Source organism: Eretmochelys imbricata, chromosome 9, assembly GCF_965152235.1.
Source record: "Eretmochelys imbricata isolate rEreImb1 chromosome 9, rEreImb1.hap1, whole genome shotgun sequence".
NCBI lineage: Eukaryota > Metazoa > Chordata > Testudines > Cheloniidae > Eretmochelys > Eretmochelys imbricata.
The window spans coordinates 32,860,689-32,879,598 of NC_135580.1; the positions used below are offsets into that span (position 1 = coordinate 32,860,689).

Below are 18,910 nucleotides of genomic sequence, written 5' to 3' on the forward strand. Positions count from 1 at the left end.
ACAGACTTAGAAAGGAGTGAGAAGTTGGTTCTTTAACGATAATTAAAATTTACACTAAATTTTTTTTTTGGTGCCAGCTATGAAATGATCACTAATGCTCAAGTTGTGCCCTCAATTCCTCTCTGATGTCGGGCATGTGTGTGTGCGCATGTGCAAAGCTGATGAGGCTAAATGGAGGTGCTCTGAAACACTGCTTGTGCAGAACAAATGTAGGCAAACTATCTTAAAGTATGCAGGAGTAGAAAGCGGAAACACACTGTAAGGTGCTTCTTATCTGCTAGAGGAAGGTATTATGCGTGTTCCACCGAACATGCTGCCAGATGCTAGCAGACATGTAAGAGAGACTAGTTCCTGTCCAGGCCCCCGACACAGCTTACTTGGAGCCCCGTAATGTCGCCGGGTGGACTTTTCTTGACTTCTTGGTGCTAGTGTCAGCGTTTTGACTGATTTCTGCAAGAGCATGTTGAGAGTGAGGGGCTCTTTGTACCACTTACAACCCAGTGCAGGTATCCTGAGTTTAGCTCCAAATGTATGTATGACAGAAAAACCACTATTCTATGAAGTAATCTGGGACTAAGGAAAGAGCAAAAAATTAATAAAATTGATCTCAATTACAGTATGTACAGTGTACCAGTTGCAGTATGGCGCATTGCATTGTTTTCTTTTTGTCCTTCAAACCCCTGCAAAGCAATTTCCAATGCACTGAAGGCATCAGAATGTGAGAGGATATCTACTTGTTCTCCATTGACGTCACTTTCATTATGTAATTCCCCTACCCCCATCAGGAAAAATGGTTTCTGTAACTGGTTGTACATAAGATTGGCATTCCTAAAATGGAGATTCTGCTGTACTGCCTAAGTAATCTAGGTTCTGAAAAAAAGGATTTTGTTTTCATTGACATTAAGCAAATATTATACACTTGCCAGGGAATAAATATTAAGGAAACGTACAACTTTCCATAAATTAAGCTATCTGAAGTTTGAACAGACATTTTAATTACATAAATAATTTTCTCAGATACTCAGAAGAGTTTACAGTTTCACTTTTAGAACTGAAGCAAGTTTACTATGAGGATTTTATTTCTGAAATTGGACGAATCTTCGTTGTAAACTTGAACATTAGTTTTTTGCAGTCACATTATTATAGCCAAATAAAGAAATGTTATGGCATAAAGATTTTAATGTACTTTACAGAAATTGATATTAAATATAGAATCTCAAGAACGTACCTGACTTCCAGCTTCTCTATGTCCTCCTCTTCTACCTGAAACTGGGATTTTTTGGTATAGCTACTGGACCTGGTTACCTGTAAATAAAATTCCTCAATGATTTTTGTCTTTCAGCCTGGTTTTTAAATTACAAATCTTCCATATCTACTGTAAAATCTTTGCTTTTTAATATTATATTGGTCCTGAAAGCAGATTTCTGAAAGTTCTAGAATATTAATTATGCATCATAAACTGAAAAGGAGTACTTGTGGCACCTTAGAGACTAACCAATTTATTTGAGCATAAGCTTTCGTGAGCTACACCTCACTTCATCAGATGCATACCGTGCAAAGTGTAGAAGATCTTCTTATATACACACAAAGCATGAAAAAATACCTCCTCCCACCCCACTCTCCTGCTGGTAATGTGTGTGTGTGGGGGGGGGGGGGGGGTGAGAAAACCTGGATTTGTGCTGGAAATGGCCCAACTTGATTATCATACACATTGTAAGGAGAGTGATCGCTTTAGATAAGCTATTACCAGCAGGAGAGTGGGGTGGGAGGAGATATTTTTCAAGATTTTCTACACTTTCCACGGTATGCATCCGATGAAGTGAGCTGTAGCCCACGAAAGCTTATGCTCATATAAATTGGTTAGTCTCTAAGGTGCCACAAGTACTCCTTTTCTTTTTGCGAATACAGACTAACACGGCTGTTACTCTGAAACGCATCATAAACTGAGATACACTTAGGAGACAAACCGTAAAAATCCCACTTCCCCTCCCCCACCTCACACAATTTTAACTGCATACTTTAGAATCTGTTTTCACTTCCAGATTAATTTTGTGCTCAATTTATTGCATTCCCAGAAAGCCATAAAATTATGTAATTGCTTTGTAACCACTTTGTTCCAACATTTTAATTCACAGAAAAATTTAATCTGGGATTTCATGAGGTAGAACATGAGAGCTAAAACATACTGTAGGCCTGCTTCTGCAAGCACTCCAATCATCCATTTCTTACTGAAATTAATGGGAGTTTCAAAAGCAGAGTTCTCACAGGATCAGAATCTATACGCAAAGCATTAAATTACATACTACTGTCACAGTACTGATTTTAAAAAGGTCAATACTTTCATATAGCTTGATAACTTGAAAATAAGGGCTATATATTTTACTGGCTATTTTATTTTTCACAATATAAAATGAAAAGCAGAACACAAAGATGGAAAACAAACAGTGGAATCATCTTAAAGGGCCAAATTTTGGGCCTCCTGCACCAAAGCTCAAGTAAGCCAAGCTTGGCGTGAGAGTTCTGCAGTGGTCAGAGGAGGAATATCCACCAGTTTCCATGCTTTAGCTCACCCCAAAACTATGAGGGAGTAGAGGAAGCCACCACAGATTCCTGCTCCGAAGCGTGGTATTTACCAGCTCTGTTGCCTTCAGGGGCTTCCAGACTTGTGGGTAGCTGGTGTCAGGATTTGTCCCATAGTAACTCATTTTGTTTACAGAAAAGCACCATTCTACCTGAAGACTCGCTAGAGCCAGAATTCTATTTTGCACATTGCAATGCATTAAAGTAATATGCAGTTTCAATCTATTTCACCGAAGACTGAATAAAATAATTCACACTCCAAAGGTGATGAACCTCAATACGGATATTCCAAGCCTAGGAGGCTTTAACAGAATGTCAAGCAGTATATTGATCTTCTTATGAAGACAAAGGAGATGAGGGTAGGTCCAAAAACTTAATGTCATTTGTTTTTGGAGACAAGGCTTGATCCCAAGGCTTAAGCAGCAAAAAGTTAAAGCACTTACTTATTCTACCTAGAGAATGATTTCAAAATCACTGATCGCCCTGTAAAATTACTGTACTGACTATAAACAGCCAAAACCTCATTTTTTACTAAGTGCTCTGAGAGATGTTCAAATTAAGGGCCATGTATATACAGTATATTCATTCATACTTCACATCATATCAGAACTGCGACTGATGGCCGCCAATCAAGGGCAATAAATAGCCCTTACATTTGTGACTATGAAACTAGCACTTCTCACTAGGTAGTAGTTGAATGGGACTGCTGTGATCTTTCAGCCTGTTACAAATAAAGGTGACTTATTTTGAAGTAAATGCAAGTTTCTCCATGAGACCCTCTTGTCGCTAGCATAAACAAACCAAAACTAAAACAAAACAAAACCAAAAACGGTGCATGAGACAAACAGGCAGGCAGGCAACACACATGATTTGAGAGTTTAAATTTTGAGAGAAATTAGTTACCTCAAAATAAAATGTTTCATTAAACTGTGGATTGCTTGTTTTCTTCTTTACTTTTGTCTTCTTTTGGTCATTCCTGTTTCAATGTGGTACAGTTTTACCATATAGAATTTAAAACACACAATTATTAAAACATTCTATTGTCAAGAAAGGGCCATCCATTTAACTGTTAGGTCCAGATCCTCAAACATATTTAGGTGCCTAACTCCTATTAATTTCAATGGAAGATAGGTCCTAAATACCTTTGAGACTTGTAGCTATACTGCGTAATTATGTAAATATTGAGGTCATTTAAGATGTCACTTGATATAATGGAAAAATATTGAAGAGAAAAAGTTAATACACATTCACAGCATGGTTTGAAAAGTTAAATGGTGATGTTCAAAAGCTGTACCTATTTACATATATATGTGCACCTGGGAGGTGGTCATATTTAGTTTACCATTTCTATTTTAGTTCACAAACAACATGAAATGGACAGAAGTTGATGCAGATTAAAATATGGAATGGATTGGAATGATTTTCACTCCTGAAAACAGCATTTTTGTGTATCTGCCTCCACATATGAAATATTCAGTGTTCCTTCTCCATCCCCTCCTCTTGCTCCACTCCTGTTTTCTACTTTAAGTGGTGGTGTACATTGTTACTATAACCACATAATATTGAAGCCTTTCTTTCCCAAGACTGAACCTGTCACTTCCAAGAACTGCTCAGGTACTAAGTATTTCCTTCCAAAAAAACAAAAAAAAACAAAACAAAAAAAAAACCACCATAAAAAGCCGTTGCTAATTCTAAACCAAAGCAGAAAGTATATTTAGTGATTTTTTTCTATGTAAATAAGCATTCTATTTATTTCTCATTCCAGCTAGCAATTCCTGCTCAACACATTACTCAGTGAGAAGCGCAGCAAATATGAAAATTATTATTTTTTGCTTTTAAATAGGATTTATATGGTCTTAACAGACACAAAGGTACATGACTTATACCATACATAACATATGTTCTTATACCATGGACAACCTTAGCCTGTAAGAGATTCAGTGTAAGTAAAATTAACAGAGAAAAAGTTGTGTTACATGAGACTATGTACCTATACATAGTTCAGTGCTGTATCTAACAGAAGTTTGTGTAGAACACGTACAGTATATCGTAAGAAACTGGTGGTGGGGGGGAATAAAGATTCTTTTCTCCAACACTAAAATCCATCCATCCAATTAATCATTTAACAACTATATAATTGAACACTTTGGTCTAAAGACATACCTGTCTCTTTCCTAATTTAGAACAACATTTAGAAATACTTAATTTGCAATATAATTCAACAAATGTTACCTAGAAGGACCCACAAGAGACACCGTTGCATAAGGGTCACAATTCTGTCCATTTACAAGAGGTAACCCATGGCATTCCTTTATGCTAAAATGAAAAAAAGAGAAACAGAGTTAGTGAATCATGAACTGCGCCATCCCCAGTACTGACAGCCAGTTGCGACCTGACATGGTAGTCACCGACGAGGCCCAGAAAAAGATAGTCAACGTGACGGTCTCCTTTGAGAACAGGACCCCAGCCTTCCGCGAAGGCCGAGCTCGTAAGCTGGAAAAATACGCCCCCCGGCCGACACCCTGAGAGCGAAGGGCTACGAGATGCAGATGGATGCCCTGATAGTCGGAGCCCTGGGCGCTTGGGACCCCTGCAACAAGCGTGTGCTGCGGACCTGTGGGATCGGTTGACGCTACGCACGCCTCATGCGGCGCCTCATGGTCTCGGACACCATCCGATGGTCCAGGGACATCTACATCGAACACATCACCGGCCACCGACAGTACCAGGAGATACGAGCCGGTACGACATCGTGCAACTATGAGAAAGGGACTGAGAGACTTTTTCCATCGGACCATATGAACTGGAAACAAACTCACTGAACATTAAATCTCAGCAATGTAAATGTAAATGTAAACATTAAATCTCAGCAATGGGTAAATCCATCCTCATCATTGTATCCACTCATTATACTCCACACCTGAACATAGCCATTATATGAACAACATACCCCCATATCTCAATGTCTGTACTTTGATCCGTTAACCTTTTACCCCCAATCGGGGAGATTGCAGATTATGTATTCCTTACGTCACCCGTTCCTAAACCGAATTTCGCACTCCTTGATAATCTGTACCTTATTCCCTGATAACCAGAAACTTCTATGCTTAAACTCTGTACCATTTTCTTTTTATATCATCTTAATAAAATTAAGAATTTTTGACAAGCTGTCTTTTCTTTTAAAGCAAAGAAGACACTTTAAATCAAACCAATAAAGAGTTAACATCAGCCAGTACATAGTTTCTGCACAGCAATGATTAATATATCTGAAGCATATCCAATTCCACATGATGTTATATGTAGTGTGGATATATAGTACAAGTGGGCTCCACCACCAGACTATCCAATGCACAGTTTTCTAGGCATAACTTAATGCTAGATGTCAATCAGGTGTACAATTAATCTGAAGCAGGTTAGTGGGTCTTCAGGACTCTTGGGGGGGATTAGATACCATGAAGTACTCAAATACCAGTCATGTGTTCAGCATAAATAAAACCCAAGAACTCAGAAATGATACACAGAAAATTACCATGAATGAGAAGACTGTAGATCTACAAGTTACCTGTTAATTTGACTTAAGAAAGACAAGACGACTTGCCAATAGACCTCATCTACACTGACCCAAAGATAGGGGAAGTGGTAAATATTGGGCCAGCAACAGTGTTCGGAAGCCATCTGAATGGGGATTAAACATTGTTCCACCTAAGCCAGTTACTAACTTGGGTTGGTTGATCAATGCAGTAGGGTCAAATTGTGCTGGATTCATATTTTAAAGTGCACGTCCAAACCTTTTAAATACATTTGTAACAAGGTTTGTATGTATCTACTCTAGTGGTCAGATGAGAGAAATCTGCTTACCTGGAAGAAGTCAAACTACTTCTAGGCCCTGGTCTACACTACAGGGTTACGTCAAATTTAGCCACGTTAGGTTGATTTAAAAAATGGACCGCGTCCACACAACCAACCCCGTTCCGTCCATCTAAAGGGCTCTTAAAATGGACTTCTATACTGCTCCCCTATGAGGGGAGTAGTGCTAAAATCGACCTTGCTGGGTTGAATTTTGAGTAGTGTGGATGCAAATTGACAGTATTGACCTCCGGGAGCTATACCAGAGTGCTCCATTGTGACTGCTCTGAACAGCACTTTGAACTCCAATGCACTAGCCAGGTACACAGGAAAAGCCGCAGGAACTTTTAAATTTCATTTCCTGTTTGGTCAGCGTGGTGAACTCAGCAGCACTAGTGACCATGCAGTCACCCCAGAATCGCAAACGAGCTCCAGCATGGACCGAAAGGGAGACACTGGATCTGATTGCTGTATGGGGAGAAGCATCTGTGCAGACCAAACTCCCATCAAAAAGAAGAAATGCAAATATATTTGCCAAAATCTCACAGGGCATGTTGGAGAGAGGCTACAACAGGGACACACAGCAGTGTTGCATGGAAGTTAAGAAGCACAGGCAAACCTACCAAAAGACAAAGGAGGCGAACAGTCGCTCCGGGTCAGAGCCCCATACATGCCGCTTCTATGATCAGCTGCATGCCAGTCTAGGAGGGGATTCTACCACTATCCCACCACTTTCCGTGGACAACTGCAAAGGGGGAGTCTCACGCAACAGGGAAGAGGATTTTGTAGATGAGGAAGGAGAATGCGCAGCAGGCAAGTGGTGAATTCGTTCTCCCCAGCAGCCAGGACCTTTTCATCACTCTGGAGCCAATACCCTCCAAAGGCGGGATCCCCGACCCTGAAGCCGGAGAAGGCACCTCTGGTGAGTGCACATTTGTAACTACAGTACAGGGTTTAAAGCAATAGTGTTGAATGACTAATTTGCCCTGAAGAATTGGGATGCATTCATGGCTTGTAAAGCTACTGGAAAACTCTGTTCACATGTCTGGGGATGGAGCGGGAATCCTCCAGGGACATCTCCATGAAGCTCTCCTGGAGGTACTTTGAAAGCCTTTGCAGAGGGTTTCTGGGGAGGGCTGCCTTATTTCGTTCTTCACAGTAGGACTCTTTACCACGCCAAGCCAGTAGCAAGTATTCTGGAATCACTGCAGCACAAAGCATGACAGTGAATGGTCCTGGGTTTTGGCTGAATTCAAGCAACATTCGGTCTATATCTTTCTGTGTTATCCTCAGTAGAGCGATATCATTCATCGTCACCTGGTTGAAATAGGGGAATTTTTGTAAGAGAATAGTAAAAGGACCCCGTTCATGCTAGGCTGTTTGTGCTTGGCTAAAAGGGATCATCCCAGAGAATAGCCACATGGTGGGGGGTGGGAGGGGTGAAGGGATCATCCCGGAGAATAGCCACGCAGAGGGGTGGGGGGAGATGTGTGCTGCACATCCACCTGAAAACTGCAGCTCCTCCTTTCAAATGTGAAACCCAACCCCTTGCTTGCTCTGGGAAAGGAGGGCTCTGCAGTTTGAAAACATTCCCACATGTTATGAAGGTGTAAGAAGCCAACCACGCGTACTAAAAGGCTTACCATGGCTGCCTGGAAACCAAATTCTGTTGCCCAGCTGTGCGCACGTGTGTGCGTGCGAGATGTGTCACCATAGTGGCAGGCGCTCAATATAAAAGGAAAAATGCGACCTTGTACCTAAAGCACGTGCTGTCTGCTGTGAATTTGATTGATTCACTGTGAAAGAGTTTCCCTTTTGTTCTCAGAAATGTATCATCTTAAATTTTACTCTCCCTTTTTATCTCCCCCCAGGGGCAAATGTTTCTACGCTCCCCATCATCTCCATCCCGAAGATTATTGCAGATTAGAAGGCAAAAAAAACCGCACTCGCGATGACTTGCTCGCCGAGCTCATGCAGTCCTCCCGCACTGATAGGGCACAGGTGAATGCATGGAGGCATTCGGTGGCAGAGGCCAGGAAAGTATTAAGTGAGCGCGAAGAGCTGAGGCAGGACGCCATGCTGAGGCTAATGGGGGAGCAAACTGACATGATGAAGCATCTGTTGGAGCTGCAGGAAAGCCAACAGGAGCACAGCCCCCCGCTGCATCCACAGTATAACCACATGCCCTCCTCCCCAAGTTCCATTTCTGCCTCACCCAGATGCCCAAGAATCCAGACACCCAGCCACTCCACTCCAGAGGATGGCCCAAGCAACAGAAGGCTGTCAAACAGTTTGATTGTTAGTGTGACTACAACAATGTGGCCTTGTCCTTCCCTCCTCCCAACCCGTGGTACCTTGTCAGTTATCTCCCTTTTTTTTTTAAATTAAAAAAGAAAGAATGCATGGTTTCAAAACAATAGTTACTTTATTTCAAAGGGGGAGGGTGGTTGGCTTACAGGGAATTAAAATCAACAAATGGGGAGGATTTGCATCAAGGAGAAAAACACACAACTGTCACACTGTAGCCTGGCCAGTCATGAAACTGGTTTTCAAAGCCTCTCTGATGTGCAGCGCGCCTAGCTGTGCTCTAATTGCCCTGGTGTCTGGCTGCTCAAAATCGGAAGCCAGGCGATTAACCTCAACTTCCCACCCCGCCATAGACGTCTCCCCACCTTACTCTCACAGATATTACGGAGCACACAGCAAGCAGCAACAACAGGAATGTGGGTGTGCTGAGGTCTGACCTAGTCAGCAAACAGCGCCAGTAAGCTTTTTAACATCCACAGGCACATTCTACCACCATTCTGCACTTACTCAGCCTATAGTTGAACTGCTCCTTACTACTGTCCAGGCTGCCTGTGTACGGCTTCATGAGCCATGGGAACAAGGGGTAGGCTGATCCCCAAGGATAACTATTGGCATTTCAACATCCCCAATGGTAATTTTCTGGTCTGGAAAGTAAGTCCCTTCTTGCAGCTGCTTGAACAGCCCGGAGTTCCTAAAGATGCGAGCGTCATGCACCTTTCCCGGCTATTCCACATTGATGTCAGTGAAACGTCCCTTGTGACCCACCAGTGCTTGCAGCACCACTGAGAAGTACCCCTTGCGGTTTATGTACTGGTTAACAAGGTGGTCCGGTGCCAAGATGGGGATATGCGTTCCGTCTATCACCCCACCGCAGTTAGGGAACCCCATTGCAGCAAAGCCATCCAGTATGACCTGTACATTTCCCATAGTCACTACCCTTGATAACAGAACGTCAATGACTGCATTAGCTACTTGGATCACAGTAGCCCCCACAGTAGACTTGCCCACTCCAAATTGATTCCCAACTGACTGGTAGCAGTCAGGCGTTGCAAGCTTCCACAAGGCTATCGCCACTCGCTTCTCAACTGTCAGGGCAGCTCTCATCTTGGTATTCCTGCACTTCAAGGTTGGGGAAAGCAACTCACAGCGTTCCAGGAAAGTGGCCTTATGCATGCGAAAGTTTCTCAGCCACTCGGAATCGTCCCATACCTGCAACACTATGTGGTCCCACCAGTCTGTGCTTGTTTGCCTGGCCCAGAATCGGTGTTCCACTGTATCAATCAGCCCCACTGCCGCCATAATGTCCCAATTGCCACAGCCCATCCTTTCAGGAATGTCTGTGTCCATGTCCTCATCAAAATCCTCCTCATGCTGGTGTCTCTTTGCCTGGTTCTGCATATAGTCCAAGATAATGAGCAAGGTGTTTACAATGGTCACAACAGCAGCGGTGATGGTGAGCTGAGAGGGCTCCATGCTTGCCACGGTATGGCGTCTGCACAGGTGACCCAGGAAAAAAGGCGCAAAACGATTGTCTGCCATTGCTTTAATGGAGGGAGGGGCGACTGACGACATGTACCCGAAACCACCTGCAACAATGTTTTTGCCCCATCAGGCATTGAGCACTTAACTTAGAATTCCAATGAACAGTGAAGACTGCGGGAACTGTGGGATAGCTACCCACAGTGCACCACTCTAAGTCGATGCTGGCCACGGTAGTGAGGACGCACTTCGCAGACTTAATGCGCTTAGTGGGGACATACGCAATCAACTGTATAAAATCTACTTCTATAAAATCAACCTAATTTCGTAGTGTAGACATACCCTAGGATAGTGAAGACTTAAGGGTAGATTGTGCCTTTAAGGCACAAGCCTGCAATATGTGGTGGTTTATTTCCGCAGGCGATCCCAAAGACACTGGGCCAAGTCCTCAACTGGTCACAATCCATGGATTATAAGCACAAAATGGACCATTGTGATCATCTATTTTGACCTTTGATTTAATTCATGTTTGAACTAGAGGATCTCTTTTAGAAAAAATCATCTTGATTTAAAAATTCCCAGTGATGGAGAATTCACCACAAACCTTGGTAAATGGAGCCAATGGTAAATTATCCTCACTGTTAACATTTGCACCATAATACCAGTCTGAATTTGTCTAGCTTCAACTTCCAGCCACAGACTCTTGCTATATTTTTGTCTGCTAAAGTGAAGATCCCATTATCAATATTTTGTTCCCCATGTAGGTACTCTGAGCATGATCAACACACCCCTTAATCATCTCTTTGTTAAAATAAATAGATTAAGCTCCTTAAGTCTATCACTATAAGGCATGCTTTTCAGTCCTTTATTCTCCTGGCTCTTCTCTGAAACCTCTGCAATTTATCAACATCCTTCTGGAAGCATGGACGCCAAAACTGAATACAGCATTCCATTAATGATCGCACAATGTGCCAAGTACAGAGGTAAAATAACCTCCTTACTCCTAATCAACATTCCCCTGTTTATATGTCTAAGGACTGCATTAGCCCTTTTGGTCACAGAATCACACTAGGAGCTTCTGCTCAGCCAATTATCCACCACAATCCTACAGCATCCTAAAAGTATAGCCTTCAGTCTGATCCTTGACATACAGCTTCTTATTCAGCTGTGTTAAAATGCATATTGTTTTCTTGCCCCCAGCTCTGTCCACTTCATTATTTACCGCTTCCCCTGTCTTTGGGTCCTCGAAAAACTTCAGTGATGATTTTGTGTTTTCTTCCACATCATTTTTTTTGGGGGGGTGGGGGGGCCACGCGGGAAGAGGCTACATAGCATTGGGCCAAGAATCCATCCCTGTAGAACCTCACTAGAAAAACACCTGCTTGACGACAATACCTCCTTTACTGTTACATTTTGATATCTGACAGCCAGTTTTTGATCCATTTAATGTGTGCCATGTTAATTTTGTATCATTGGAGGTCTTATGGGGGGGGGGGGGGGAACCAAGACAAATACCTTACAGATATCTAAATATATCAAATCAACACTGTTACCTTTATCAGCCAAACCTGCAATCTCATCAAAACAAGATACCAAATTACCTTCCTTTAATTCTTTACTAATTGAGTCCCATATCAGCCATTCCATTATTTGCCTGGGATCAATATCAGACTGACAGGCCTATAATTACTCAAGCTATCCTATTTACTCTTTAAATATTGGCACAACATTAGCTTTTTTCTAGTCTTTTAGAACTTGAATAGTGTTCCAATGAAAATCAACACTAATGGTCCACCATGTTCCTCAGTCAACTTTAAAACTCTTAGATGCAAGTTATTTGGACCCGCTGATTTTAAAACGCCTAACTTTACTAACTGCTGCTTAACATCTTCCTGAGTTACTTCTTAAATGGAAAGTGTCTCATCATCCTATGATATGACTACATAAAGTTTTTTACCAAATAGAGAACAAATATTTATTGAACTGTTCTACCATTTCCATTTAATAATGAACCAATACCACTGTTAGGATTCAGAGTAACAGCCGTGTTAGTCTGTATTCGCAAAAAGAAAAAGGAGTACTTGTGGCACCTTAGAGACTAACCAATTTATTTGAGCATGAGCTTTCGTGAGCTACAGCTCACTTCATCAGATGCATACCGTGGAAACTGTTAGGATTCTTTTTGTTCCTAATATACTTAAACTCCTTGTTGTCCTTAACTGCTGGCCATAGATTTCTCTTCCTAACTGGATTTAGCTCATAATGGTTTTTAGCTTTGTTGTGAAAGTGGCCCTTTTCAAACACGTGTGTGTATGTGAGTGAGAGAGAGTGTGTTTTAATACATTACATATTATTGCTTTGGTCTTTATCCTGTTTGCACATTACAAATGTGATCAAGTCACGATCACTTGTACTGAAGCTACCACTAATTTTTAGTTCTGTGATCATTCCTTTTTATCTGTCAAGACAAAATCTAGTATAGACTTCCTCTATGTTGGATGCAATCCTTTTTGAATTAGGAAATGGTCATTATCATATTTAGAAATTCTGAGGATGTTTTAGTACCAGCACACGAGACCTCCAGTTTAGGGTCACTCAGACTGAAATCCCCCATGACCACACAGGTCCCTCCTACACATTACATATAGGTGCTTAAGGAGGTTATCCTGTTTCCTAGCGTGATTTGGTGTCTGTAGCAGACATTAACTAGTCCCCATCTTGTGCTTATGTTAGAACATGGATCCATAAGCATTCAAGACCATTTTCGTCTAAGTTGTTAGTGACTCAAACAGATAATATTTTGACAGTGTTATTTACCCTCTCCTTTTGACCACTCGATCCTTCCAAAGTAGAATATACTCACTGACTTTAACAGTCCACTCATGCGACTCATTCCACCAGGTTTCAGTAATACCAACAGACTGAATTTATGCTTATAAATGAGCAATTCCAATTCCCCCGTTTCCTAGCACTGGTGTAAAAGGCAAAGAATTCATTCTCCTTGCATACTCTGGGTTCTTGATTAACTTAGTTCCCAACATCATGATTTTCGGCTAAACGAGTGCTCATTTGTTCCTTGTTTTCACCATCCCCTTTTGTCATTAGCTTAATGCACTCCTCACTTCTCGGGCCAGCCTGTTTCTGGGAAGTTTAGCTCCCCTTCTACAGAGATGGAAGCCATCCAAACTGTACAGCCTCCACTCCCCTAGCAGGTAGACCCAATTTTCCACACCAAAACCCTCTACTTTACACCAGATACCTAGCCAGGAATTCACTTCCAGATCTTCTGCCTTCATTCTTCCACAGGATAGGAAGGATCTCCAAGGAGATCACTCAGATACTATTCTTCAGCACCCTACCAAGTTCCATGAAGTCATCTCCAATCTGCAAGACATCACACGATGCAATGTCATTAGAGCAGGTATGTACCATTACCAGTGGATCCTTGCCTATAAGCTTCAGAAGCCCATCCAATCTTAAAGTGACATCTCACACCTTGGTTCCAGGATGACAGCACATTGTCCTGTTGTCTGCTTGTCCCTTGAATGTTTTTTCCTTTCTTCTTAGTATAGATTCCATGAAAAGGATCATCTATCTTCTTTGGATAGTTTCAGACCTCTTTGTGGGTATGCTTGATTTTCTTATAGGTTGGGCTGAGCAGCCATCTACAGGTGTGTCCCATATACCTCTCCACTCCACTCCACCAGATGGATCTTCAGAGAGATCTTCTGCAGTTTCCACGCTAAGGACCCTGTATCAACCTGGAACTTCAGGTTGTGTGGAATTCCTCATGATTCTCGCCTCTCTGATGGTCGCAGACTGCGCATCCTGGCCTGCCTCCAGTAGTACAGAAAACCAGCTTGTCTTCTCGCCTCTTGTGGTTATGAACTGCCACACCTCTAATTTTCCTCCTCACTCCAGTTCCTTGGTAGCCAATTCCTTTGTTTCTTGTATCTGGGGTAGTGAAGCTTCCCAAATCTGGTTGTCCAAGAACCCCTCTCTGATGCTGCATAGTGTCTATAGTTGTCCTTCCAATCCAATAATCTTTTCTTCTAGCACAACCGCCAACTTGCACTTCATACACAGGGAGCTCCTTCTGACATCAGACAGTAAAGAAAACATGGCCCATCCACTGCAGGTTGCAACCACTGATCACTAGCTATCACAATATCGAATGCAGAACTGTACTAAAAAGGAAAACCTCTTTTAGTCCCTCTACAAACTCCCTTCAAAATTCTCCTGTTTGCTACTCACAAGTTCACCAAGAAAATGACTTATTCTAAGCTTCCCTGCTCAGCTCTACCCCCTCACTACCAGGGAGAAATGACCCACTCTGACTTCAAACAATGGGGCTGATCAAAGGTGGTCAGACCACAGCTACGTAGGCCTTCCACAACATGAACAAACAGATCTGTCTCATTTGCCTACCCAGGGGCTCACCGACCGACCGACCAAATGTCAAAGATAGATGCAGCTCCACTGACTTCAACATTACTCCAGAAACTCTGGGAACAGCCTGGCTGAGAGCAACTCTGTTGCACATTTTAAAAGGACATGTGCACCAACCCACACATGGGCCAGTTTTGCTGGCTCATAAATAGAAGCAAGGGATATGGTTATATCCCATCTCCTTTGGGAAGACTAGCACCACCATGAGTACTTGCCTCAGACAGTCTGCATGCTCTAAGAAAAGGAGTACTTGTGGCACATTAGAGACTAACCAATTTATTTGAGCATGAGCTTTTGTGAGCTACAGCTCACTTCATCGGATGCATACCGTGGAAACTGCAGCAGACTTTATATATACACAGAGAATATGAAACAATACCTCCTCCCACCCCACTGTCCTGCTGGTAATAGCTTATCTAAAGTGATCATCAGGTTGGGCCATTTCCTGCACAAATCCAGGTTCTCTCACCCCCTCACCCCCCTCCCAAAAACCACACACACAAACTCACTATCCTGCTGGTAATAGCTCATCCAAAGTGACCATTCTCCCTACAATGTGCATGATAATCAAGGTGGGCCATTTCCAGCACAAATCCAGGTTTTCTCACATCCCCCCCACCCCCATACACACACGCCCCACAGTATGCCAACATTTTTATGGCTGATTTAGAACAACGCTTCCTCAGCTCTCGTCCCCTAAAGCCCCTACTCTACTTGCGCTATATTGATGACATCTTCATCATCTGGACCCATGGAAAAGAAGCCCTTGAGGAATTCCACCATGATTTCAACAATTTCCATCCCACCACCAACCTCAGCCTGGTCCAGTCCACACAAGAGACCCACTTCCTGGACACTACAGTGCTAATAAACAATGGTCACAAACACCACCCTATACCGGAAACCTACTGACCGCTATTCCTACCTGCATGCCTCCAGCTTTCACCCTGACCACACCACATGATCCATCGTCTACAGCCAAGCTCTGCGATACAACCGCATTTGCTCCAACCCCTCAGACAGAGACAAACACCTACAAGATCTCTGTCAAGCTTTCCTACAACTACAATACCCACCTGCGGAAGTAAAGAAACAGATTGATAGAGCCAGAAGAGTTCCCAGAAGTTACCTACTACAGGACAGGCCTAACAAAGAAAATAACAGAACGCCACTAGCCGTCACCTTCAGCCCCCAACTAAAACCCCTCCAACGCATTATTAAGGATCTACAATCTATCCTAAAGGATGACCCAACACTCTCACAAATCTTGGGAGACAGGCCAGTCCTTGCCTACAGACTGCCCCGCAACCTGAAGCAAATACTCACCAACAACCACATACCACACAACAGAACCACTAACCCAGGAACTTATCCTTGCAACAAAGCCCGTTGCCAATTGTGCCCACATATCTATTCAGGGGACACCATCACAGGGCCTAATAACATCAGCCACACTATCAGAGGCTCGTTCACCTGCACATCCACCAATGTGATATATGCCATCATGTGCCAGCAATGCCCCTCTGCCATGTACACTGGTCAAACTGGACAGTCTCTACGTAAAAGAATAAATGGACACAAATCAGATGTCAAGAATTATAACATTCATAAACCAGTCGGAGAACACTTCAATCTCTCTGGTCACGCAATCACAGACATGAAGGTCGCTATCTTAAAACAAAAAAACTTCAAATCCAGACTCCAGCGAGAAACTGCTGAATTGGAATTCATTTGCAAATTGGATACTATTAATTTAGGCTTAAATAGAGACTGGGAGTGGCTAAGTCATTATGCAAGGTAGCCTATTTCCTCTTGTTTTTTCCTACCCCCCTCTCCCCCCCCAGATGTTCTGGTTTAACTTGGATTTAAACTTGGAGAGTGGTCAGTTTGGATGAGCTATTACCAGCAGGAGAGTGAGTTTGTGTGTGTATGGGGGTGGGGGGGGATGTGAGAAAACCTGGATTTGTGCTGGAAATGGCCCACCTTGATTATCATGCACATTGTAGGGAGAATGGTCACTTTGGATGAGCTATTACCAGCAGGATAGTGAGTTTGTGTGTGTGGTTTTTGGGAGGGGGGTGAGGGGGGTGAGAGAACCTGGATTTGTGCAGGAAATGGCCCAACTTGATTATCATGCACATTGTGTAAAGAGTTGTCACTTTGGATGGGCTATCACCAGCAGGAGAGTGAATTTGTGTGGGGGGGTGGAGGGTGAGAAAACCTGGATTTGTGCTGGAAATGGCCCAACCTGATGATCACTTTAGATAAGCTATTACCAGCAGGACAGTGGGGTGGGAGGAGGTATTGTTTCATATTCTCTGTGTATATATAAAGTCTGCTGCAGTTTTATACAGTATGCATCCGATGAAGTGAGCTGTAGCTCACGAAAGCTCATGCTCAAATAAATTGGTTAGTCTCTAAGGTGCCACAAGTACTCCTTTTCTTTTTGCGAATACAGACTAACACGGCTGTTACTCTGAAATCTGCATGCTCTGTGAGCACAAGTTTTGAAGTTAAGTGGTCCCTCAATGGGGGCTTGAGGAACTGCTCCTTAAAATGTAAGAGCTCTAATCATCAAAGAATGCAACATATTGCAAATTATTTCCACTGGTTTATGACAAACATTATACTGTAAATACATGCATATTACCACCATTACTATAACGGAAAGACAAACAGGCATATCAGCAGCAGAACAGTTAGATATTAGATCAGCTAAAGAAAATGAGTGTGAACTTTCTACAGCTCGGTCCCCACATAGTTTATGGATTGTGCAAGTGGACAGATTTCCCCACTACCCACCTCCAGTCCACACAAACAAAACTTGAGCCAACAATTTTAGCCTGTTCCAAGTTTGTTGTTTTCTGCCCCGATCTAGGAAGGAATCAGTTTCTGTTCAAGAGTACCCCTTTTTCCTCAGTTGTATCTATTTAGACTGTGCACTCAACATCACACAGCAAAGTAGTGGAAAAAAACCCGGAACAAAAAACAAATAACTCAGGTCGCTTTGCTCCCAGTCCAATATCTTCTTCACTAAACTACACTCAACAGCCTTAATTCAATAACTATAATCAACAAATGGAAACTAGTCTATCTTTACCAGGTCCTGGATGCAGGAAAGGAGATTAAGTCAGCTACCAAGTCTCCGGGTGGCTGCAGAATTTCACTGTACAGCCCTTTCTGACTACTTCTGTAACCCTACCTAGTGATCTGGAAAGGGGGCATAGCATTGGGCTGAGAATTAATAGAGCCTTATCCCTCAGGGATTCAATCTGTTCAGATGCATACGTGCACAAGGACTGAATTCATGCGCACAAAATCTGCACAAAGAGGAACTTTTGAAAAAGGATGGTTTGTTCGTAATTGAAGGTCTGTAATATCTCCTCTGTACCGGGCTCCTCGTCCGTTTACCCTCACTGTGTACTTTAAGAATGCTATTAAATGTTTGGACGTCTACTGTCAGACACACTTGCCCATAAGTTGCTTCTTACTGTGTTACTTCCAGCGGACCTACTCAAAGCAAACTGAATCCAACAGTATAAAAACCCAAAGAGAGATCCTGTTTAGCATCAACTTTACATCCATAGAGAATATATGTATATCCAGATCAGAAGAGCACAAGCATGTAGAATCAGAGGTATAATGCTAATGATGTTGCTTTGTAACTGTGGGGCAAGGACTCCAGCCTACTCACAGTGGGCTGCATGAATATAAAGTCATTTTCTGAAAGGAAAGCAGATTAAATTTACAAGGTTAGCTATGAATGCATTAATTACTGGGGGGATGACAGTCTGATTTTGACTTTAGGATTATACAGAACTTCTGAGACAGCTTGGTGAGCCTCAGTCATTGGTAGCTTCCATGTTCTGTAGGACTAAACCAAAGACACACAACTTTCTTAAGGAGACAAACAAACCAAACACCACACACCACTCCCTTCTCTCCATCCTGTTCCTCATTCTCTTCTATACAGCAGACACCCATAATTGAAGTTAGGTTATTTCCATTCTGGATCCTTTCGCAACATCCCACTGAACCCAACCTGGAAGGAACAGAGCCCTTCCTAGGAGTCCCTGTTGGGATTCAAATTAGACAACTCAGCACAAAGATGAAAATTTGTATTCTGACGGTGCACATTTTTCCTTTTACTTCTCAGAAGAAACAGTCCCCACACAACCTCGAGATCTGGCTTACTTGTCTTTAGTCTTAACCACCAGGGCTCTACATTTAAACCCATTATGTTAAGAGG

The 18,910-nt window shown here is 42.6% G+C and overlaps 1 protein-coding gene across 5 annotated transcripts in view; it reads right to left on the reverse strand.

Moving 5' to 3' along the window:
* RASA2 (RAS p21 protein activator 2) overlaps positions 1–18,910 on the reverse strand; it is a 113,797-nt gene that overhangs the window by 36,283 nt on the left and 58,604 nt on the right. For all 5 annotated transcript variants that reach the window (XR_013347109.1, XM_077826369.1, XM_077826368.1 and 2 more), the window contains exons 6-8: positions 4,813–4,896; positions 3,484–3,556; positions 1,229–1,305 (exon numbers count right to left, since the gene is read on the reverse strand). Coding sequence is in view for 4 of the 5 variants with exons in the window: in XM_077826369.1 (XP_077682495.1) it covers positions 1,229–1,305; positions 3,484–3,556; positions 4,813–4,896 (234 nt within the window). In the remaining variant the exon portion in view is untranslated. The remainder of the gene's footprint in view (positions 1–1,228; positions 1,306–3,483; positions 3,557–4,812; positions 4,897–18,910) is intronic.